At 41.1% G+C, this 24,707-nt stretch overlaps 1 protein-coding gene across 1 annotated transcript; it reads left to right on the top strand.

Moving 5' to 3' along the window:
* Positions 1-54: 54 nt before the first annotated feature.
* vars2 (valyl-tRNA synthetase 2, mitochondrial) lies at positions 55-22,450 on the top strand. The gene is given in 30 exon segments (XM_086137242.1): positions 55-470; positions 730-811; positions 923-1,023; positions 1,148-1,275; positions 1,404-1,470; positions 3,338-3,435; positions 3,525-3,606; positions 3,932-4,051; positions 5,225-5,333; positions 6,978-7,066; positions 7,744-7,834; positions 7,976-8,103; positions 8,252-8,355; positions 9,278-9,359; positions 9,476-9,552; positions 9,737-9,824; positions 10,697-10,790; positions 12,535-12,605; positions 12,685-12,810; positions 13,966-14,070; positions 16,099-16,167; positions 16,270-16,348; positions 17,066-17,196; positions 17,837-17,989; positions 18,379-18,615; positions 19,486-19,597; positions 19,736-19,932; positions 21,021-21,170; positions 21,980-22,044; positions 22,046-22,450. Coding segments are annotated over 30 exon segments (3,276 nt in total). The 5' UTR covers positions 55-287; the 3' UTR covers positions 22,104-22,450.
* Positions 22,451-24,707: the final 2,257 nt, after the last annotated feature.

The raw sequence follows: 24,707 nt of genomic DNA, 5'->3' as shown, positions 1-24,707 counted from the left end.
AGCAGAGACTTCTTTCCGGATTTCCTGTCATCCGTCATTCAAAATAGACCGACACGAAACAACAATCACATACTGACATAGGTTTCATTTGTATTATTTATCTTGCTAAATATTTTCAAATGACATGTTTATCACTGGACCATGTTATATTAATGTTTAAACGCATTCCTGGTAACATGACACAAATGTAGGCTTTACAAAGGGAAGAGGAATTTTAAGATCGCTGAAGGCGGTTTTCCGTACTTGAAAAGCCCAAGTACTGTAATCTGTATAGCTTGTCCTTGAGGATGTGGCCAATAGGTCCTGTTCTAATGCACGCAAGGAGAGAAGCGGTCAGGCTCTGTTCCAGTAACTCGCCCAAGCCTTCAACATTATCCGCCTCCAAGTCAAGCTCACGCTCTCGTCTCCAAGTTGAAAAACAGAAGAGGAAAAAACAGAGGGAGCTCGCCATACTATCCACTCAACACCTTGTGAGTAGGAACGACAGCAAAGTATATATTTTAATATGTACAGGACACTGAAAATACAACGAGTTCTGCATGTTAGACTCCTTCTAAGTAGTCTCTGGAAGCCAGCAAAGGATTTGTCTCTTGACTCCCCCTTCCAAAATCATTCACAATTATCATATGACTTCCGAGTATTTGTGTGATTGTAACCTATACATACATATGACATATTTATTAATGCAATCTGCAGTTTTTAATTCCAGCGGTGATGTTGTGTTTCCAGACTGCTGAAGAAGATGCTATAAAATGGAGCGAAAAGGAGCGAATCCTCTATCCTGCTGATACACCACCTGGGGCAAAGAAAGGCGAGTTTGCCCTGTTACCCCAGCCCACACACCCAATAGTCTCTCAACTTTGTTGTTGTCATACTGCAGAACTGAAAACATTCTTTCCTACTTGCGAATATGTTTTGGCAGACACAAGCCTGCCATTTCCATCCTCATACAGTCCAGATTATGTGGAATCCAGCTGGTATCAGTGGTGGGAGAAGGAGGGGTTCTTCAGGCCTGAGCATCATGTGAGATATTTTAAATATCATGCACCATGTTGGTGACCCCTGGAGTAGATGCTAATATACATTTTTTGGAGGGGTTGTCAATTTAAGTGGTGGTATGTACTATATAAAGTATCCTTCTCTTTAGGACGTTCAGGAGTTTTCCCATGCTGTGGATCAGAACTTCTCCTTGTGTATACCACCACCAAACGTGACAGGGACTCTGCATCTGGGCCATGCTCTGACTGTAGCAATAGAAGATGCTTTGGTTCGATGGTAAATGCCAAAAACAGATTCTGAATGTTGCCTTTTTATTAAATGTATGCTTTTTGGCTCTAATTGTAATGCTGCTATGAACGATGGATCAGGCATACTCCATACTATGCTTTGTTCAATCCGTTTAGGAGAAGGATGCAGGGCCAAAGAGTACTATGGGTCCCTGGTTGTGACCATGCTGGTATAGCAACACAGGTAAACTCACTTCTGTTTTGTCATAACTGAATATTTAAGAGGGGATTTTACTCACAGTAGTGTAAAGTTGGTAAGTCAATGTTGACAAATCTGTTCATAATTTACAATTTTGCGAGATGAGGTGGCTCAGACATCTAGTTAGGATACCTCCTGGACTCCTCCCCGGTGTGGGGCTCCGGACAGGTCCCAGGACACGCAGGAAAGACTCTATCCATCCATCCATACATCCTTTTTCCGATCCACTTTATCCTCACAAGGGTGGCGGGCATGCTGGAGCCTATCCCAGCTGTCTTTGAGTAATAGACGGGGTACACCCTGAACCAGTTGCCAACCAATTGCAGGGCACACAGAGACAAACAACCATCCACGCTCACACTCGCACCTAAGGACAGTTTGGAGTGTTCGATCAGCCTGCCGTGCATGTTTTTTTTGGAATCTGGGAGTAAACCGGAGGACCTGGAGAGAACCCACGCAGGCACGGGGAGAACATGCAAACTCCACACAAGAAGGCCGGAGCAGGAATCGAACCTGGTACCTGTGAAGTCGACGCGCTAACCACTCAACTACCGGGCCGCCCGGAAAGACTCTGTCCAAATTCTTAGGCTGTATCCTCGAGTGCGGAGCAAGATAGCCTACAAAAATGTGCTCCGGCGCACCCTTCACTCAGTGCGCCGTCCGTCTCTGTGGAAACAAAGGCCAGATTTGAAGGCGAGACTCAAAAGCCGCGTAAATTTGGACACCGGCGTGCTGTCGAGGTGCGCCTAAAGTTGCGGTCATCAAATTCGGTCTTTGGAGGACGCGAAGTATACATTTGGACACAGCATACTGTATGTCCCCCAGCTGGCCTGGGAATGCCCCAGGCAAGATTTTTAAATTCTAGCCCCATAACATCAAACCTGTAAAATATGAATACATTTGGAAAAAGTGTGCTGATTGAAAAATAAGACTTGAGGAGATTACCTTTCAATGTGCCATTTACCAGTTAAAAAAAAAACTCACCCAAACATTCCGCCTCCTGAAATGAGGAGGTGGTTTGCGCCGGTTCAGATGACAAGAATGAACATACTATTATCGTTGCTCAAACACTCAATCAAAACTAAATGTGATTTTTGGAGTGTTTTTTTTTTTTGCTCAAGTATCTCAGTGGTCATAATGTAGCTGTAGCTAGAATAGGATGCTCATGATGAAAGCCAGCTGTCAGAAGCACAAATAAGAGCTTCTCTTGTACCGTATTGGCCCGAATATAAGACGGTGTTTTTGGCATTGAACTAAGACTGAAAAAGTGGGGGTCGTCTTACATTCGGGGTCTAGACATTATACCCATTCACGACGCTAGATGGCACCAGATATCAATGAAGCGAATGCTGAACTTGACTCCCAGGCCAAAGTGAACCCCTGCCACGAAGAATAAAGATAAAAATAGCGGTAGCACGAAGAAGAAAAATAAAAAATAGCGGAAAGAAGGAAAAGAGAAGAAAATAATAGAAGAGATAACAGAAAATGGAGAAACGTAGTGACAATCTGGAGAAAAGTGGGTCGAAGATCGGCCAGGTTAACCGGCAGCTGAGGAGAAGTTATGATGTAATTTACATTTCAAAAACCAGAAGCCATTCATTTATGAATGTGATTGCACTTTAGATTTGAATGAGGCAAAATAATATGCTTTTTCTCTCATATTGTTATAATCATTTTTTTCAGATGTAATTATTTTCTGTATAAAAATTAATTTGGTGTTCAAAAAGTCTTTTTTCAAACTTGAGTCTTGAAAAAGAGGGGGTCGTCTTATATTCGGGCCAATACGGTACAGTATATCGGATACTGAAACACTGCATCTTCATGCTATGTACATGTATATTTTTTTCATCAGAGCGTGGTGGAGAGAATGCTGCTTCGGGAAGAAGGGAAGCACAGGAAAGACTTCACGCGAGAAGAATTTTTACAGGAGGTTTGGAAATGGAAAAATGAGTGCGTCTTCCTCTTTACCGGCACGATACATCACTATGTTTGCCGTGCGGTCATCTCGGAATACATGTTTGCGCTGTTTTTTGTGTCAGGAAAGGAGATGAGATCTATCAACAGCTGAGGAAACTCGGGGCTTCCTTGGACTGGAGTAGAGCCTGTTTCACCATGGATAAGGTACATTTGAACTGCACTGAACAAAATCGAGTTGATGATTTTAATGTGCAACAAAGTATTTCTCCCAACTCTGCACACTAACTTAAGTCCAAAGGCTCCCGTTGAATAAGACAAGGCAATAAACAAATTAACCACTAAATGATCTTGATGTTATTTTTAAAGGAAAATTATGAGGTAATGATTGTTTCCTATCATTCTTCTCACCTCTCTCCACTATTTCCAACCTTTTTTTTTTTTTTTTGTACCAATGTGACGTTCCATATTTGTCCACGATCACGAATGTGAAACCGGTCAATATTCTTTGTTCCCGTCTCGTATGTTTCAGGGTTTCAGCAAGGCTGTAACTGAGGCCTTTGTGCGCCTGTGCGATGCCGGTTTGATCTATCGCTCAGAGGGTCTCGTCAATTGGAGCTGTGCGCTGGAGTCCGCAATCTCGGACATAGAGGTGATTCATTACTGTACATACCTTCTGTGTACAATGGATACTCAGTGGTGTTAAAGAAGAAAACATTTCGAATATTGCTCACAACTTCTCTGCTCTTGTGCAGTCAAACTTGAAAACAGGCTACATATGTAAATGGTAGCTATCTTTTTGGTACCTCATGGTCGCCCATGAATACATGATGCTTCCTCTTGCTGTACGATGGCATGCAAATCAATCCGTTTGAAGACAACAAGGTAGCCTTAAAAAGCTCCGGAATTATGTGATGGTTGTCGACCAAGTTTTTTTTTTCCCCGCCTCCAGTCAAATTACCATATTGGCCCGAATATAAGACGGCCCTGATTATAAGACGACCCCCTCTTTTTCAAGACTCAAGTTTGAAAAAATACTTTTTGAACACCAAATACATTTTGATAAAGAAAATAATTTCAGTATATCTGAAACAAAGGATTCTAACAATATATTTGTGAGAAAAAGCATGTTATTTTGCCTCATTCAAATCTTAATATCTGAACATTTAAATATGTAAACTAAAGTGCAATCACATTCGTAAATGAATGGCTTCTGGTTTTTGAAATGTAAATTACATCATAGCCCTGCGATTGGCTGGCAACCAATTCAGGGTGTCCCCCGCCTACTGCCCGAAGACAGCTGGGATAGGCTCCAGCACCCCCCCCCCCCCCCCCCCGCGACCCTCGTGAGGATGAAGTGGTTCGGAAGATGAATGAATGAATGAATGAATTACATCATAACTTCTCCTCAGCTGCCAGTTAACCTGGCCGATCTTCGACCCACTTTTCTCCAGATTGTTGCTATGCTCCTCCATTTTCTGTTATCTCTTCTATTATTTTTCTCTTTTCTTTCTTAGCGCTATCTTTTATTTTTCTTCTTCGTGCTACCGCTATTTTTATTTTCATTCTTCGTGACAGGGGTCACTTTGGCCTGGGGAGTCAAGTTCAGCATTCGCTTCAATGATATCTGGCGCCATCTAGCGTCGTGAATTGGTATAATGTCTAGACCCCGAATATAAGACGACCCCCACTTTTTCAGTCTTATTTCAATGCAAAAAACACCGTCTTATATTCGGGCCAATATGGTACTGTTTTCATCTTCAACAATAGAAAAACTGCTCAAATTTCTTGCTATATGTATGTTTTAAATTTATTTTTTTGGCAGGTTGATTCGAAGGAACTTTCCGGGAAAACGATGCTGTCCGTGCCTAACTATGAGCACAAAGTGGAATTTGGAACCATGCTCACCTTTGCGTACCCGATAGATGGTCACAGTGAGTATGAGTGTCGATGGCAGACAGGAAATACGTTCAGTTATCCATCTTATTACCAAGATAGTTTGGACTTTTCAGTGTTTGATGGCAATCATTTTGTCGTCACCATGACTGCAGCGTGTTGCAAAATATGAGTGCATATTTGGATGAGTCTGGTGTGGCAGAAAGTGATCAACCCCACAGTCAATCAAAGTTTATTTTTACAGCACTTTTCAAACCAAAGATCTTGGAGCACAAGCTGCTTTCCAAATTACACATAAAGCTAAATCATTATTGAGTTGTTCCAAGAACGAAACAAGGGCCAGTTATGGCCGCCAAGAGATTCATGTTGTCAGGAAACGCCATTGGCAACAAGGAAAGACTTGCACTGAAAAAAAATAATAAAATCAGGAATGAGGATGATAAATCGGGACAGAAAATTCATGAAGTTAAATAATTGATGACTTAGCAGTTTGAAAATACTCATTTAGAGAGATTCCCGCTTCGGGTAATAAAAACAGCCTGATCGTACAACAAATACATAAATAATTAAAATGAGACAAAGCAAAGTTAGAAATAATACGGAAGAGGATTTGGGCCAATGAAGGAAAAAAAACTGTCTTGGTTGTCTGTGAAGGGCGTTTTCCCTCCAGTAGGCGCACTTGTGCCGCGTTTTCTAATCCAGCCTTGCCATGTCTTTCAGGACTGCCAAGATGCCGACTGATTGTCGGATTATTAGCCTTCCTCATGACGCTGTCTCCAAGTGCTGAATTTTTGAGACGTTCTTGACATTTTTGCCTCATTGCCTCTTTCATCTATAACTGCTTCAGACAACAAAGTCTATGCAGGAAAGTGGTAAAGAGTGCACGATTGTCTGTCTCATGTGTTGTTTTGTATTATTTTGTCATTTTTTTGGTTAACTTTTCTTTTGATAGCGGCGCGGACACCCTCAGCAGCTCCTCCTGTTTTATGTTGAGAGGGAAGAAATTTCATCTGTGCTGTATCTTACCCATACAGTACATTTGACAATAAAGTTTATCCGATCCAATCCAATCATCGCCTTGCCCCGTGACGTCATAATATTTTTGTTCTTGTATTTTCCTTGTTATGTATTCTCGGTTCTTTCTCTATTGGATTCTCTCGTCCTTTGAGTTGACGAGCAATTTACGTTTTTCTGGCTTCTTACTTTTTGCAAGCGTTTTTGGTTTCTGCTCGTCTTTTCCTCCTCCTCAGTCACTAGTTATACTTTGCCGGTCTTGCCTTTTTTTTTAATTATAAATAAATATATTTTTAGCTCTGTCTACGCATGTGGAATCCGGACTCCTTCCGAACACCGGACAAAAACAAAATTGGCAAGAAGTCAACATTTTGAGATAAAAGTAAGAAGCTTGCCAACTTTTTTTTCTTTCATTGGCCCTAATCGTCTTCTGTAGAAATAAATGCAATTAAATGATCATAAAATAAAACAAAAGCAGTTGAATTTACTTTTATAAAATATTATTGTTCCGAGCAGGCGGTGATCCACAGGAAGGCCGTTTGCATGACCGTGGCCCGTAGTGACAGAAAGCTACCTAATTATGTGTTTTAGTTCTCACTCTGAGCATTGTTTGAAAGGTCAGCTGTCACTCTTTGTGTTCTGTCGTTTTTTTTTTTCAAACCATTCAGGTGGAGAAATAATGGTCTCAACAACTCGTCCGGAGACTATGCTGGGAGATGTGGCCGTAGCTGTTCATCCTGACGACCCTCGATACCAGGCTAGAAATTTTGGATTGAAATTTCAATGCATTGGAATTGTGGATAACTCAAAGATGCGTACACACAAGCTGTTATATTTGAAGGATGTACTTAAAGCCACTCGTTGTATGAAAGTTGGCACATCTGAATAGGGGGGAGTATCAACTCAATGACCCGCACAGCATTCTGTCAAAACGCTGAAAGTATGTTGGTTATTGACATGTACATTACTTTTTCGTAAATACGTTTTCCCGTCAAAATAAATGTAAAAGGCTAATCAAACGGGACGGTGGTTAGCACGTCGACTTCACAGTGCAGAGGTACCGGGTTCGATTCCAGCTGCGCCCTTCCCGTGTGGAGTTTGCATGTGCTCCCCGTGCCTGTGTGGCTTTTCTCCGGGTACTCGTGTTTCCTCCCACATTCCAAAAAACATGCACGGCAGGCTGATTGAACACTCTAAATTGTCCGTAGGTATAAATGTGAGCGCGGATGGTTGTTCGTCTCTGTGTGCCCTGCGATTGGCTGGCCATCGGTTCAGGGTGTCCCCCGCCTACTACCCGAAGAAAGCTGGGTTAGGCTCCAGCACACCCTGCGACCCTTGTCAGGATAAAGCGGATCAGAATTTGGACGGATAATCAAATGGGAGAAAATACCAAAACATTTACAGTGCATTTACTTTTACTTTTCTTTGTTCCAGGACTTTCATGGGAAGCAATGCCGCCATCCCTTCAATGACAGATTGTTGCCCATCGTCACTGATACAATCGTGGCCATGGAGCTCGGCACAGGTCCGCTGACTATTGTCGAAAATAAAACAGCCCATCATTCATCAGAACTTCAAAGCAGTTTCCATAATACTGTTCACAATTTCAAGTGCAGGGCAAGACTCTCAATTTCTCAGGATTTTTTTGCTATTTTTCTGACTTTAGGTGCGGTTAAGGTGACGCCTGCTCATGACCACACAGACTTCCTTTTGTCACAGAGACATGCTCTGCCACGCCTCAGCGTGATTGGAGGAGATGGGAAGATGACTCCACTCTGTGGACAATGGCTGGAGGTGCATAAACTTTGCTGTCATTACTGCTGTAGCTTTAGAGGAATGTATTTGGAGACGCCAGTGATGATTTATTCTATCATACTTCAAAATATGAAACCAAAACATCAATTAACAATTCTTCATTTCATGCCCCCTTGGGTGTTTTAAGGGAGTGAAGCGTTTTGACGCCAGGCAGCTGGTAGTTAACGCTCTGGTTGAGAAAAAGCTGTTCAGAGGAAAGAAGGAGCACGCCATGACCTTACCTATTTGCAGGTAAACCAACACCGTAAACTGTCCGGCCATATCATTAACTTCACCCGCACAGTCTTTAAGATTTAAAACGGCAAAAAAAAAAAACATGCCAGAAGTATGACACTGCTCAGTTTTTACTCACGACTTGTAATATCTCTTTCGCTTCATTGCGCTTTTGACAGATGCTGCTATATACCAAACAAATGAAACATGTTTTGTGATGACACAAGTTACTGACCATCAAGATTGAATGTCTCCACATGGATTTTAGTATTGTGGGCAAATGGGAAATCATCAGAAGACAGTTTTGACAGTTTTCGCCGGCAATAGACAAAATGGCACAACAACATTTGTAGCCCTCTGTGCAGCACAGCACGCATATAAATACTTTTTTTTTTTTTATGTAACAACATTGATCATAATCTCAGCCATTACTAGCTAAACATTGGTCTGTTATATTTACAGGCATATATATTATCTTCTAGCTGACAAAGAAAAAAGTGTACCCACCTATCCATTCTCTGTACCTTTTGTATATATTTATTTTAAAACTTGGTTTTATCTTGCAGCAGTTGAGTTTTATTTCTCTGCACGTCAGATGAAGATCCGCCACGGTTCGCTGGAAAAACTGTCGCTAAAATCTACGTCCTGTCAAAAGAGGGAGTCATCACGTTATGTTAAACTGGGTGTAAAACACTGACCTGAAACACAGAAGATTAGACAGGGACAGGGCATAAACAATGGCAGCAAGTATTTTGTGTCAAGAAGTCTCCAGATCCCGTCATGTTGTGGCCACAAATACCGATTCAGCACCCACTTTGAGTGAAGCCAGTTTACTGGGCTCGGTGAATGGATCTGGAGTGGGAATTAACAAACTGTACACTTTGGGAAGTAAAGTTGGGTTTTTAATCATGTTTTTCAAATTCTTTTCCGCATTTCTAAGCCGCTCAGGGGATGTGATCGAGCCTCTTCTGAAGAAACAATGGTTCGTCCGTTGTCATGGAATGGCTCAAAAAGCTATACAGGTAAGCTAATGTTGGTGATGTGATTATTATTTCTTTTTTTTTTCCCCCTAGCCTGGTAGAAGTGGTGCTGGCTGACAGCCAAAACGCTCAGTGTCACTCACTCTTTTTATTGTCAGGCTGTTGAGGATGGTCATCTTGAAATCACCCCTCACTTTTATACTAAAACATGGAAAAACTGGCTGTCCAACATCAGGTAGGCTGACCCCGACCTTTGACCCCCATTGACAAACTTCCCATAATGTCACTTTTGTTAAAATGTGAACAGCTGTTTGTCATCTATTGTTTGCCGATGAGTCTGAAATAACACAATTCTTGTGATGAATGCATCCTTGTTTCATTGTATGCGAGTGAACAATGCAGCTCTGTTTGCTTTACAGTGACTGGTGCATTTCCAGGCAGCTGTGGTGGGGGCATCAGATCCCAGCTTACAGAGTGGAGTTTCTGCATTCTGCGAACAAACAAGAGGTTGGGCTTTGCTATCACAATGGCCACTGAACTGCACTGTCATGTCCCGAGGCACCGCTGTATCTTTAGTGTACTGCATGAGAGACTCGAAATATATTTGGTATTTTTCTTCGGACAATGCGGTACAAATCTGGTTTGCTCCAAACAAAGTCCATAAAGCTACAGGATAACAGGGTTTATTCCTTTGCCTAAATACAAATTGCATTACAAAACAGTAAATGAAAGACAAAAGTTAGGAAGACAATTGATTCAACAAAAAAGGCACACCAACCTTGTGGGCTCACATCCACGAGGGGCTAAATATTATTAGAAATCTTGCTTGTCTCCTTATTCCTTTGTTTAGTCAGTAGTTAAGTCTGCTTTTGGTATGGTCATCGTTTCAGAATGGCTGCGCAGAGCTCACAAAGTAATTGTCTTTTCGAGGGTGTGTTGGCGACTGCACATGTCAATTCATGTCGGGCAGAACCCTTTTAGGTTCCAATTGATTCCTGCTAATAATCACCACTTGATGGCATACGAACACACTAACATGGAAACAACTCAATGGGGAATATAAAGAAACTGGACCACCATACATCAGGCGCATCAGATTATAGTGGGCGCTGTCATTGTTTGAGAAAATTGAATACTTATAGTGCGGAAAATACGGTGTGTGTGTGTGTGTGTGTCTGTGTGTGCGTGTGTGTGTGTGTGTGTGTGTGTGAGCAACTGGTCATTAAGATGTGATTGGTGGATTTGTGTACTGTATATAGTACAGTGTAGAAGAGAAAACTGAAGAATGGTTTAGAAGTTGGTGAGCAAAACGGTAGCGGTGGTGCAACAGTTTTTGTCCCATCCAAAGGGGGAAACATGATTGTTTCTGTTTTTGTTAGGACCAGTGGGTGTGGGGAAGTAATGAAGATGAGGCCCGTCAGAGAGCAACTGTCAAATATGGAGTGAAACCACAGGACATCAGTTTGACTCAGGGTACCCTCGCCTCTTTAATCCCATTTCCACATGGTATAAAATGAAATATTTTGTGTTTTCATTGTCAAAACTTGCTTAGGTTACCAAGATAAGTGATTAGAACATTGCCAACAAAGTGTGCCTTTTTTTTGCATCAGTTTTAGTCATTTATTCAGAATCATGTACACACTTCTTGAACAACAAACAGAAAAAATAAGTTTACTTTGTCATCATCTCATCATAACCATATCTTACCACGAACTACAAAAAAAACCCACCGGTTAATCTGTCTTGATTCTATTAGTCTTGTATTAATTAATTAGCATATCATGCTGCATGGGACTGTGCAATTTATTGAAATTCAATTTCGATTATTACACTCAACAATTACAATATTGGCGTACAATATTTTCCGCACTAAAATGCGCACCTAAAAGCCTTCCATTTTCTTAAAAGCTCACAGCGCGCCTTCAAATCCGATGCGCCTTGTGTGTGGTCATTACGGTAATATGTCGACCCCAAAATGGCTCCTTGCTAGAGACATGCTTACAACGCAGAGTTCAAACTTAAGGCGATCGGTTACGCAGTTGAACACGGAAATAGAGCAGAGGCAAGAGAGTTCAACGTTAATGAGTCAATGTTATAACTTGCTGTTGGTTAAGTGAACTGTGTCACTGCTTTATTAAATACGTTTTACGGACATCTGATCGTCGCAATATAAATCAGGGTGTAGTGGGGTGTAGTGTTCTGTTGGGATTTCCTTGAGCGTTGCTCCATCTGGCGGATGCATTGTAGATTGCGTCTTATAATGCGGTGCGTCCAATATATGAAAAACATTACAAAATAGGCCATTCATTAAAGGTGCGCCTCATAATCCAGTGTGCCTTTTAGTGTGGAAAATACGGTAATCATTAAAATTATTATTTTTATAAATATATATATATATATATATAAAACAATGTTAAATTGTATTCATTTTACAATGTCAAATACGACAGTGAGCATAGTTTGAGTTCAAAATTTGCACTTGAGAGATCTATTGAAATTACTTAAATGTTAGAACAGTTCTTGCTATATATTTGTAAATAAAAGTATATCTCAAGTAAACTCTAAAGCATGAAACCATACTTGAATTTATAAACGTGCACTTTTTTTTTTTTTAAATGGTAAATTTTATAAATTTTGTTTGGTCTAAAAGATACTTACAAAATTATAGCGCTTCAAAGAATTTGATTTGTCTTCATATTTTTTATGATTAAATATTTCCTTGTTTTGTACCCAAAATAAATGATCGATTGAGGAATTGTGATTTCGATTATTACCGAAATAATTGTGAGTCACCCTTTCATGCACCCTGTAATCTGATAACATGATAAGATGTCCACTGTACTAACGGCTGTCCCTGAAAGGCTTCGTTTTCTTTTTTTTTTCATAATCGAGCAGCCCCAATGTCACAATATTTAGGCCACTGACTGTTACCATGGAGACTGAATACCCTAAAATTGCAATGCAAGGCAGCGCAGACTTCTTTCCGAACAGTACCATTTCAAGTTGAACTGCACTGCATACTCGCAGTTGCAGAAATGCTGCTACCCCAATCTGGATGCTCACAGCGCATAAACGATCACATTCACAAAGGGAGCAGCAAAGATTCTCTTTGAAGGCGACAAACATTTGATTTATTGAGAAAGTGTGAAAATGGAATCAAATATGACAATCATTTGTTTGGATAAATCTTTTTTTGTATGCACGCTGGGTGGGTCAGACTCTGATGTTCTGGATACCTGGTTCTCCTCGGCGCTGTTTCCTTTCGCTATGTTGGGCTGGCCTCAACAGGTACCGCATCTCCTCCAGCTGCACGTCATCATGAATGACATCACTGATGTCAGAGACTAACCACATCCTCCTTCTGCAGACGAGAGATTTTCAGCGCTTCTACCCAAACTCCATCTTGGAGACAGGCAGCGACCTAATCTTCTTCTGGGTGGCGAGGATGGTAATGTTGGGTACAGAGCTGACAGGCCAGTTGCCTTTTAAACAGGTACTTGTGCAATGAGTTGCTCATATCTGATTTGATTTGATCTGATCTTCATTTATCTTGTACAATCAAAGCATATAAAAACTCAATAAAGAAATGATCTCAGAAGCCTGAAAATAATAAATATGTATAACTACAAAACACTAACTTTCCATTGATAGCAACAATAAATAAAAAAGACAAATCACAAATAAATCACTCTCCTCAACATCTAAACAAAAATATTTGTTAAGTCACAGCCCCCATGGGCATCGACAAAATATTTTCTGGACATGCCCGCCATCAGTGATCATTGATAAAAGGAGATTGTGGTGTGATTGATGGTCAACCTGGGAAAAGTTTAATCTGCACATTTCATTTACGCCCAGCTCTAAGAAGCTGCTGCAAGTTCTCCCCAGAACAATGTTTATATTGTCTCCCTAAGCAACAAATTTCAGTACATCAGAAACGTCTGTCATTTATGTATGATATAAACAGTGCGAGTCCCAAGATTGACTCCTGTGGGACACCTCAGCTAATGTTGAAGCAATCTGACTTGTTATTATTGAACTGGACAAATTTCTTTCTTTTACTAGTATAGAATTTTAGCCAGTCAAGTGCCACCCCTCTAAAACCACAAGTCTTCATCTTTGTGACTTAAAATCTCATGATTTAAAGGTTTTTTTGTAAATGAAAATTCCCAATGCATATTTTTTGCTTTCCGTTTGATCTCAAACCACATTGGTCATCTTTTCCATGAAATTGTCCAATCTCTCAACATAGATTTTCCCAATATCTTCGAGCATATCAAAGAGAAAGGCCTGCAAATGGTAAACAGATGTTTATCTTCAGCTTTATTAAAAAAAAATGAAAAACTAGCATATTTTGTCAGGAAATGTTCATAGTGTGAATGACAAATACATGTTCATAGCTCAACAATTTCCTCAGTTATATTCTTTTTCCATTCCCATCAGTGGAAGTTTTATGTCTTTGTTTACAAAAGCTATAATTTCCATTTTCTCACAGGACAGCGAGTCCGTGTAACTGTCTCCATAGTCTTTCTCTGCAAATTTCTTAGTATGTTCCATATTCCTTTGGATTTGTTTTGTATGTTCCATATTCAAAATGGTATGTGCAGTTTTTTTTTTTAACCTGTTGTTTCTGCTTCTTGATTCTAAGGTGCTACTTCACTCTCTGGTAAGGGATAAACACGGTCGGAAAATGAGTAAATCCTTGGGAAATGTCATCGACCCCTTGGATGTTATCCACGGAGCTTCCTTGGAGGTGTGTAACATAACAGTCTTTCAGTTGTGTTTTATTCGCTATAAATAAGAACAGTTCAAATGCTGAGACAGTCCAATTATATGCGAAAGACCAATACTGCATTGACTTTATGGCTTTCCTGCATTTAGTTGCTGTTGTTTTGTGATGATTACTTTGACCGTCCTAAGGTGAACGCTCAGTGGTTAGAAAAACACTTTGGTACCTCTTTCTTGATTCCTCTTAATTAAATAAAACTAATCACTTTGTAAACTTCTGGATTTCAAAACCGAAAGCCAGTGTGAGTAAAATCAATGTAATATGTGATCGTGCAGCATCCGATTATTGCCACATATATTCTGTGTCAATCTTTTAACTAAGACCAAGAACTCCTTTTGATTGTGACATATTTTTCTGGAACAAAGTCCATTTGGCAAGCTTCCATAATAGACAAGTACCACATGTTGCGCAAAGACCGTTTAAAGATTCATTTCTATTTAATGTTTCAGTTGACCAAGAAACTGAGAAATGGCACGTCAGCACTTCTGTGAGAACAAGACTGACTGACATGGATGCGTTTTTGTGGGATTCTGCAGTGAGGGGGAGACGCTTAGAAAACACGAGCATTCACACAACACAAGCACTCGCGCGTTATAATCACAAGAAATGTCTGTTAGTTACTTCAATCTATAATTACATATTCCAAAGTTAATACCAAAAGGTGCTCAAAGGAATGTTTTGACTTGAAAACTGACACACAAGAACAAAATTGCCGGTGCCCTTTTCTTTAAGAAAACCCCCACCATGGTCAGAAATTGAAATCACTGACAAGAGGGGAATTTTGCTGAAACGCATATAGACAAAGCCACAAAGCCTCTGGAGGAATGTGCTTCGCACAGATGGTATGAAAGTCTAGCTTTTTGGCAAGTCACATCATCTCTATGTTTACAGAGCAAAAAAAAAAAAAAAAAAAAAGAAATGTATGAAGAAAAAAAAAGTACAGCGAGAAATGGAGGAGAAGGCTCAGTTGGGTTCTGGGGCTGCTTTGCCACCACCGACTTGAGTCTGTGCAGCGTTCAAAGGAATCATAAGACTATCAAGGCATTCAGGAACTAATTGTGCTACACAGTGTCAGAAAGCTTTATCTCAGTCATGGGTCCGCCAATAGGATAATGTTCTGAAACTAATGAGAGTAGTCGAAAATTGCCGCTAACAGGTGCTGAAGTCTCATTGAGAATTACTGAAATCATTTGAGGTAGTGAAAAGGTTGGTCAATAAACATCAACATCGTTTTTGTCCTGGGCAGTTTCATGAGTTTCAATTTTAATTGTGCTGGACCACAAATGAATTTGTATTTATTCTTTTTTTTTTTTTTGGTAATGTATTATTACGTTTGTCAGTGTCATGTTATTTGTATTGTTTTTTTCTGTCTTTCTTTACCCCTTTCATGCACCCTGTAACCCACAGGCATCAAACTCAAGGCCCGTGGGCCAGATGTGGCCCACCACATCATTTTATGTGGCCCGCAAAAACAAATCAAACATGTAACTTCCACGATGCTTACTAAAATCTCAACCAAAATGTAAAAATCTCATATGTAATCAATAAGACAGATATTGGAAGCGTTTTCTTGTTATCAAATCCCACATTCCAGTAACTTCAACAATCGTTGAATAAACGGTTCTTCTTTTTATATGGTACATAATGGCCCTCCAAGGGAAACGGTAACTAAAATGTGGCCCACGACAAAAATGTTACAGTGTAACCTGATAACATGATAAGCTGTCATGATAAGCACACTGTCACTGCTGCTTTGTACTCCTTCTGGATCCACAATCTGTGTGACGTCTACATGGTGAGACACACACACACAATTATCAGTATTGTATAACTCATTGCAAACTACAGTGAAGTAGTAGTCTCCACTGTCCCCGAAAGGGTTAATGGAATGGTAAAACAAAATTTTCCAAGTTGATGTGTGAAAACAGGTCATCTAGCAGTAGTAGGTATTAACAAAAAAGTCCACCTCAATAATGTTTTTCCCCCTCTCAGAGGCTTCAGCAGAAAGTTAAAGAGGGGAACCTCGACCCCAGGGAGCAAGAGGTTGCCATGGAAGCTCAGGTCAGATCCCCTCCTTCTGATTCATATTTCCTTTCTGACAGAATGCGTGCGCTCTTTGCCTCCTCATCGACCATATCTAACTCCTCCATCTGCTTCCCTCAGAGGAAAGACTTCCCGAAGGGGATCCCTCAGTGTGGAACCGATGCTCTCAGATTTGCCCTTTGCTCTCACAGAATGATAGGTGAGTGAATGTTGTGCTGCTTCACGAGTCATTCCTCCAAGGAAAGTGTTGCTTTTGCTTTTTTTTTTTTTGATGATGTTGCACACTGCAGAGAGAACCAGACCACATACACGAGGGGCACTGCCAGGGTGCAAAAAAAAAAACGCTACTGTGGGAGAGTTTTCAAGGATAGGGGGTGATGTTTTATTGGCTTCTTCAAAGGCACATTGACAGGAGTCAGGAAAAAGCAGTCTAAGCGTTCTCCAACAACGAGTGACACTTTGTTGTTGTCTGGAATGGGACTCGGGTTTTGAACTGGTGTTTGGAGAAACTTGGAAAGCATGTTTGGGGAGAAATGTTCTTTTTTTGCTTTTTTTTTTTTTTTACGAAAGTAGAATATAAAACACCCATGATTTCAGCTTCTTTAACCCTTTCAGGGACAGCAGTCACTATAGTGGACAGCTTATCATGTTATTAGGTTACAGGGTGCATGAAAGGGTTAAGTAGTAAATCATCACATTTCTATTGCTAATCAAAGTATTTTTGAAGCATGAAAAGAAAAGCCGAAGAGATATTTTCTGCATTCCTGCCCATCCTACCTGACATAGAGAAAGACTGTTAGAGCCTCCTTAGTTTTGCAGGGGATGTCGGACTTTGTGAAATTTCAAAGATACTGCCGCAAGCGAGGACGTATTTGTCGAAAACAATGTCTTTTTTTATTTCTTGCTTTTCTTTTAGGAGAAGACATGAGTCTGTCAGTATCTCGGGTTCTGAGCTGCAGACATTTCTGTAATAAAATGTGGCAGACGCTGAGATTCACGCTCGGTGTGCTGGGTGACAACACTACACCAGTGGGGAACCTGGAAGAGGTACAACCGTCTATCCGTTTCCTGATCCGCTTTATCATCACAAGGGTTGCGAGGCATGCTGGAGCCTATGCCAGCTGTCTTCGGGCAGTAGGCGGGGGGGACACCCTGAACCGTTTGCCAGCCAATCGCAGGGCACACATAGAAGAACAAACATCCACGCTCACTTTCGCGCCAAGGGACAATTTAGAGTTTTCCTTGAGCCTGCCATGCATATTTTTAGAATATGCGAGGAAGCCGGATTACCCGGAGAAAACCCACGCAGGCTGCCTTTGCAAATGTTGAGCAACGAGAATCAGAGGAACACATTCCCTACTTTCCTACACTCCCATACTTTTGAATCGGCCAGCAGGATACCTCTTATGTAACTGTTCATGCTGTGTTGTAGTTGTAAAAGCATGATGGAAAAATGATCGCATCATTTTTCCTGATGCAGATTATTGTGAGTATTCACGTATGTTGCAACAGTAGGGTTACCCTAGTGGCTCTGTTATACTGTGCATTGGTTCAAGGAAAATTTCAACAAAGTACATAAATCTTGCCTCTGGTGAGCTGAGAAATGTCTCCTCATTCAAAAAAACAAAACAAACAAAAAAAAACCATACTAAAATAAGGTTTTTACTTTTCCATTTCTGAACATGAGGTGTCTCATTTGAGCAGTATGGACCGGTGGATCTGCTCCCGACTTTACAGCACCATAGCACAAGTCGAGAAGGCCTTTGAAGAATATGAGCTGCACACTGTCACTGCTGCTTTGTACTCCTTCTGGATCCACAATCTGTGTGACGTCTACATGGTGAGACACACACACACAATTATCAGTATTGTATAACTCATTGCAAACTACAGTGAAACTCCTCTACAATGAAACCTACAGCACATGGGCGAAAATACCCCCTAGTGTGAAAAAATCTTCATGCATTAACACCATTCCCACTTTCCTGCCCCCCATACGACGAAAAAAAAACCTGCTGCGTTATACAAAATCTTTTTCTCTCCTCTTGCCTCGCAACGAGATTCACTACAACAAAGTCTAATCCAACAGCGACCTCTACTGCTTCGTTCAGAAATGGCAACAGCAACCACCACACTGGTTTTCACATGCACTGATATACACCCTGAACTGGTTGCCAGCCAATCTCAAGATGACTTTTTTTTTGTCCCATTGTATATGCCTCTTTGTAGGAGAGTGTGAAGCCTGTGCTACTGAAGCAAAATGAAGGCTTGAAGCATGATGGCGGCAAAGTGAGACCAGCAGCAAGTGTCATCCTCTATCACTGCGTGTCCACATCTCTAGTCCTCCTCTCACCACTCATGCCGTTCCTTACTGAGGAACTGTGGCAGAGACTCCAGCCGTTCAGAACTGATGCTGCAGCCCAGGGGAGCTTGTGTCTCCAGCCTTACCCCCGCTCGTCCCAAATGGTACCACCACTACTACTTCTTCGCTATACAAAGCAAAATATATTCTGGATTTTCCAATCATAATTTTTGCATAAGATTCATTTAATGTTGTTGGACTCCATTAAAAATAATAATCCATTTGTAGCAGAAGAATTGAAACGAATCATCACATCATATAATCTGCAAACAGAGTTGTACTCGACTCACCTCAACTCAACTGTATTTATAGAGCACTTTCAAACAACCACCGCTGCATACAAAGTGCTGTACGTGGAGCAAATATCATATCTACAACAATAAAACAATAAATGAATAACGAAGATAGTAGAAAGCACAAAACAGGAAAACTAAGATCAAGTCTGAGTCATGCCGAGTCAAAAACAAAAGAATAAAAAAGAGTTTTGAGATGCGTTTTAAAGATGGGCAGTGAGGGGGCTCGCCGAATGTTCAGTGGGAGGTCATTCCAAAGAGAGGGACCAGCAACGGAAAAGACTTGATCCCCTCTGCTCCTCCGTTAAGTTCTTGGTACCTCTACTAATGTCTGGTCCGCAGACCTAAGGCACCGGGCAGGTGGGTAGGGGCAGAGGAGCCCAGAGAGGTAAGGTGGGGCGAGGCCGTTAAAAGATTTGAAAGCAAATAATAGAATCTTAAAAATAACTCTATAGGGAGCCAGTGAAGGGATGCCAGTGTTGGAGTTATGTGCTCCCTCTTACAAGTACCAGTCAAGAGGCGAGCAGCAGCATTCTGGACCAACTGGAGACACTTAATGGAGGATTGGCTGACTCCAAAGTAAAGTGCTTTGTAGGCCAGAGTAATGCGTTGTTTGAAATTGCACCGCAGGCTGTCAGCGTTGAAGATGATGTGGTTATTTTGTCATCTCCATCCTGCCAGAAACACTGGCATTTCCCAGAAGACGAAAGAGATTTCCTTCTGGTCCAGGAAGTGACTCGAGTGGCCCGCTCCCTTCGGGCTCAATGTGGTTTAACCAAAGAAAAGCCCGCTAGTAAGTCATCACGGGTAAACACTTTACCGCTTTACAGCAAGTTGGCGATAATCGGTACTAAAATATCATTTGTAGTTATGTTTGGATTTTGGAAGGGCGGGGAAAAAAAAAACTTAATTCATGGTTTGTATGTTTCAGTGTGGGTGGTATGTTCACCCAGTCAGGCCCACATTCTCCTTCATTTTGGATCTGCTGTTTGGACTTTGAGCCGGGTTTCCTGCTTCCATATCTACTGTCCCGAAGGAGCTCTACCCACCGTCTCTTCCACCCCCCCACCCAAAGGCTGCCTTGTCGGTGTTGTGGATCACACGTGTCAGCTGCATCTTCCTCTTCAGGTAGTCATCAGCCTCCTCTCTCAAATGAAGCTGGCCACTTATAGAAATGATGGTGTCTGAGACTTCATATTTCTTATGACATCAGTTCAAACTTAAGTGGACGTGTCCGTTCAAAACCGTACTTCGTCTCGCAGTAGGGAGAGAAATATTGACTCATTCTCACCATTCTTTGTTGAAAAAAAACTTTTTTTGTTTAACAAGACATTTTAGACCACAGGTGTCAAACTCAAGGCCCGGGGGCCAGATCCGGCCCGCCACTTCAACTTCCATGATCCTTGCTGAAATGTGCACTGAAATGTCAAATTATCATGTGTACTAAATAAGAAATGTTATTTTGCAATCATTTTGTTATCCTGTTTACACTCATTTGAACAATAATTGAACTATTAGAGGTGACTGATTTCAAAACGCGGCCCGGTGGTCCAGTGATTAGCATGTTGACCTCACAGTGTAGAGGTCCTGGGTTCAATCCCGGCTCCGGCCTTCCTGTGTGTAGTTTGCATGTTCTCCCCGGGCCTGCGTGGGTTTTCTCCGGATCCTCCGGTTTCCTCCCACATTCCAAAAACATGCATGGCAGGCTGATTGAACACTCTAAATTGTCCCTTGGTGTAGCGCGGATGGTTGTTCGTCTCTGTGTGCCCTGCGATTGGCTGGCAACCGGTTCAGGGTGTCCCCCGCCTACTGCCGGAAGACGGCTGCGATCGGCTCCAGCACCCGATGAGCGGATCACAAAATGGATGTATGGATGATTCCAAAACTAATAATCCAATAATTTGTTGTGCACAAATAATAATGCAATGAGACGATTAAGTGTTTGTCGTTTCAACCGTCATAGAACGGCCCTCCAAGGGAAGACGTAACTCTGAAGTGGCCCGAAACAAAAACGAGTGTGACACCCCTGTTTTATACAGTTTTATTCAAACTTCTTGGGAACTGTTTGGGGAAAGAGAAAATATATCATCATCCATTTTTATGGTGTGTGGTTGGTTTTGCACTTGGTGATTAGTTGCCCCATGGGGATAAATAAAGTTTCTGAATCTGATGAGAGTGAATACACAAAGACATTATCCTTTCAAATGTTCCCCCAGAGTGCCATGAACATTAACAAACAAGTGGCTAAGCTCACCCAACGTAGAAGCAAGCTTGTTCCCAAACTGGATGAGATCCTTTGCAAAATCCAATCTCCAGACTACCTGATCAAGGTCCCAGCGCACGTACGGGAGCAGATGGACAGTAAGGTAAGACATGGACAGGTCAGGACTAGTAACATGATTGGACACTTAGCACTTGGTTATCTCCAAAAATCGCATAACAAGGAGTGTATGTTTTGTTTTGATGCCGTCTGCATGAATAAAATCAGAAACCACTTCATTTGACTTGAATGCCAAAGTACAATTCATTTTTTTGTTCATATTCTGTATCATCCAGTTCATAAAATCCTGTTCTTATAAAATCACCAGTAACGATAATTTTTAGACTTAGCATATTTTCCACACTATAAGGTCCTTCAGAGTATAAGGCGCACCTTCAATGAATGGCCGATTTTGAAACAGTTTTTCAAATATAGGGCACACCACATTATAAGGCACTTAGAATAGAAGCTACAGTAGTGGCTGAGGTTGCATATATGTATCCTCAAGATGGCGCTACGCTAAAGGGAATATAATACAATACAGTTTTATTTAGATCGCGCTTTCACGGTCACTGCAGTTGTAACAAAGCACTTAACAGAACATTTTAAAATACTTCGTCCAAGAAATCAGAAAATGGATCCATGTATAAGGCACATCGGATTATAAGGCACACCGTCGGCTTTTGAGAAAATTGAATGCTTTTAGGTGCGCCTTATAGTGTGGAAAATACAATATATTTTGTATAAATAGGGCTTTTTTTTAAACTAAAAATCAAATAGGAATGGCATTAGCTTTCATATATGCATTAAACATTTCCTAAATTGATTAAATGTGAATTTTCTCTTTTATTTTCGGACATGCAAAATAATTATTTTCTTTTTGGCTTACTGTTGCTTCCTTTTCTTGAATTTTAGATGTCCGCTCTTCAGCAGGAGTTGAAGACTATCGAGGACCAGCTTAAATTGCTGCAAATGACAGACCGTCACCAGCAGCTATTCCAAAGATGGTGTTGATCAGTGTCAGACACAAAGTTCTTGAGGGGATATCATTTAAAAGAACAACAATCATGGCATAATAGAAAGAAGTGTAGTTGAACCCTTTCAGGGACAGTGGTTACTACAGTGGACATTTGACCATGTTATCAGATTACAAAGTGCAGAGAACGGTTAAGTGATGGTCTTTTTTTTTTTTAATGACATTTTTACCACTGGTGTCATTTATGTACTCTCACTGTACTCTCTTCAACCATTTGGATTATGTACACTATGGGACTGGACAGACCAATGTTTGCATTATGTTTGTATGTAAAAAGACACACAAACTGACTCAACGTTGCCCCCTTCCATCAGCTGTTTACATAGATTTATAAAGGAAATTGATTTCAACATCATCTTTTATTTATGGGATAACATCCCACCCAATTTAAAATAGAAAATAAAATTGAAAATCATTTACTCATATTTCAAAATATAAACATGAAAACCCTAATGCATCATGTTGTCTAGTACGCATGTGTACTACCCCCCCCCCTGCATTTGCATATTCGTAGCTTCGATTAGGGCAAAGTAGATACTGACCGAGAAGTGTTAATCTCAACAGATGGGTCTATAGAGGACTTTTCCATGCCGCAAAGCTACAGAAATATAAAACTGATTATGCCGCATTGTTGAGGCTAATCAACCAGAAGCCAGTTCTCAATTTAACAAGTACACTGTGATAAATAACTGATAGGGGGGGGGGCTGGTGCATATTTGCAGAGGTGCGATGAAGTCAAGCAACCTCCCGTGTAATTTTGGCACAAATCAAAGCAAGTCAAGTCATTAAAAGTCCAGTCATAAAATCTTGCTCAGGCCCAACTTAAAGAGGAGGTATAAAATGTATTTTCACTGATTATAAAACCACTGCATGTACACCTATCAAAGCTAAATGAGCAACTACATAGTGTATTAAATTAAAATGCATATATTTATATTCTTTTTAAAAAGCATGTGTGTTTTTTACCATTGGATGAATGTTTTCAGCTACTTCCAAGATAAAATGTACACAGAAAACATCACGAGTAAAATCATCACTTGGCAGGAAACTCCAGCCGGTCTTTTTGCATCTCCAAAGACCACAAGCCATTTCAACACTTGAGATTGGTCAGCGATTTCAAAATAACACCCACACGTGTGGATTGACTAATGGTATCGATTTGTGAAAAAGAAGAGAAAAAAAAAAGCACTTGCCAAATTGTGAAATAATTGCCATTTTGGAGGTCGATGTATTGTTTTGGTGTTCTGCTTGTCGGGTGTCTCAGGAAACGCTCTAGGGATAGTAGGCTCAACAAGACTGGGTGACAGTTTTTGGCAATCCTCTCCGTTGCTTGCATGACCAGAAGTGAAGGCCACAGGCCTAAGATTATTTAAAACTTTGATTGGGCCCTTCTTGGAAATGACAATAATTGGGGGATATTTCCACATATGAGGCATTGTGACGCAATTCATGGAGGTCTGGAGCAGCTGCTGGAACCCCCGCCCCCCATCCCAGCTGCTCGGCACAGTAGTTTATAGTCCGCCCACGGATATCGTCAGGTTAAGTGTCAATGTTTAAATTATGTTCTCTGGAGTGCTCTCACCACCTCTTCCCTGCTGAAAGTGATGGATGAGTCACTGAGATGGAGTGAAGAGGTGAACGCTCCTTAATTCTGCGTTATTGTCCCTTTCAAAATTCGAAAAGACTGTATTGAGGTCAGTTGGTAAAGATGCTGTGCTGAAGCCATCAACCTGGGTTTCATTTTTAATGGGATGTTGTGCAATGTTCTTCAGGCAGAGCAGAGAATCCCTTGGGTAAAGGAGACCTCCACTTTGTTTTTATAGGCCATCTTGGCCTTCATTATGGCACACTTGACCTCTCGGCTGACCGCCTTCTTTTCCTCTTCTGAGCCAGTGAAGAAAATCCTGTTTTTGTTTTTAATTGAGTCCTTCTTTTACCGGTAGTTTTTTCGTGACCCAGAGTTAGTTCGGCAATATTGTAATTGTTTTGGGGCTTATACTGTCTACACAAAAGGAGGTGTACACAGTCACTGTGTCTACCTGCTCATCAATGTTGATCGAGGAAAATTTTACCCTTGTTAATGTTTAAATCTAAAATAGTTTACCATCAAACACGCACACACATTGGTAAGACCCCCTCTTTGCCCCTGGAAAGAAAAAAAATCCTGGCGCCTTGCCTGGGGTTGTCCCGCCATCCTTAGAGCTAAGATCGGTCCTAAAAAATCGAGCCCGACCGAACCGGCCCGAGCTCGATCACTTCACTTGATTTGCAGGTCCGAGCCCGAAGCAAACCCGACATTTCATATTTTATTTGTGAGGACTCGGGAGGAGGAGAGGTGATTTATGATAACAATTTATGATAACTCACACAATTTTGGTGTCAGAAGTGGGATTCCCTATTAAATTCTGAGATTATAGTGTGAGTTTGAGTATAATAGACAACAGTAGTGGTGAGAAGTGAAGCAGTCCTGATGCCATAGTGTGGAGTGTCGATGGAGTAAGGCCTTCATGTACAACCTGTGGTTTGTGTGGCTAAATGTGGAACAGCTGCGCATCGACACGCATCACTGGGCGCGAGGAAGTTTTCAAAGCTGCCAGAAGAGAAACA

Source organism: Hippocampus guttulatus, chromosome 18, assembly GCF_054856545.1.
Source record: "Hippocampus guttulatus isolate MCC_2025c chromosome 18, RoL_Hgut_1.0, whole genome shotgun sequence".
Lineage (NCBI taxonomy): Eukaryota > Metazoa > Chordata > Actinopteri > Syngnathiformes > Syngnathidae > Hippocampus > Hippocampus guttulatus.
This window is presented reverse-complemented; position numbering and strand designations above follow the sequence as displayed.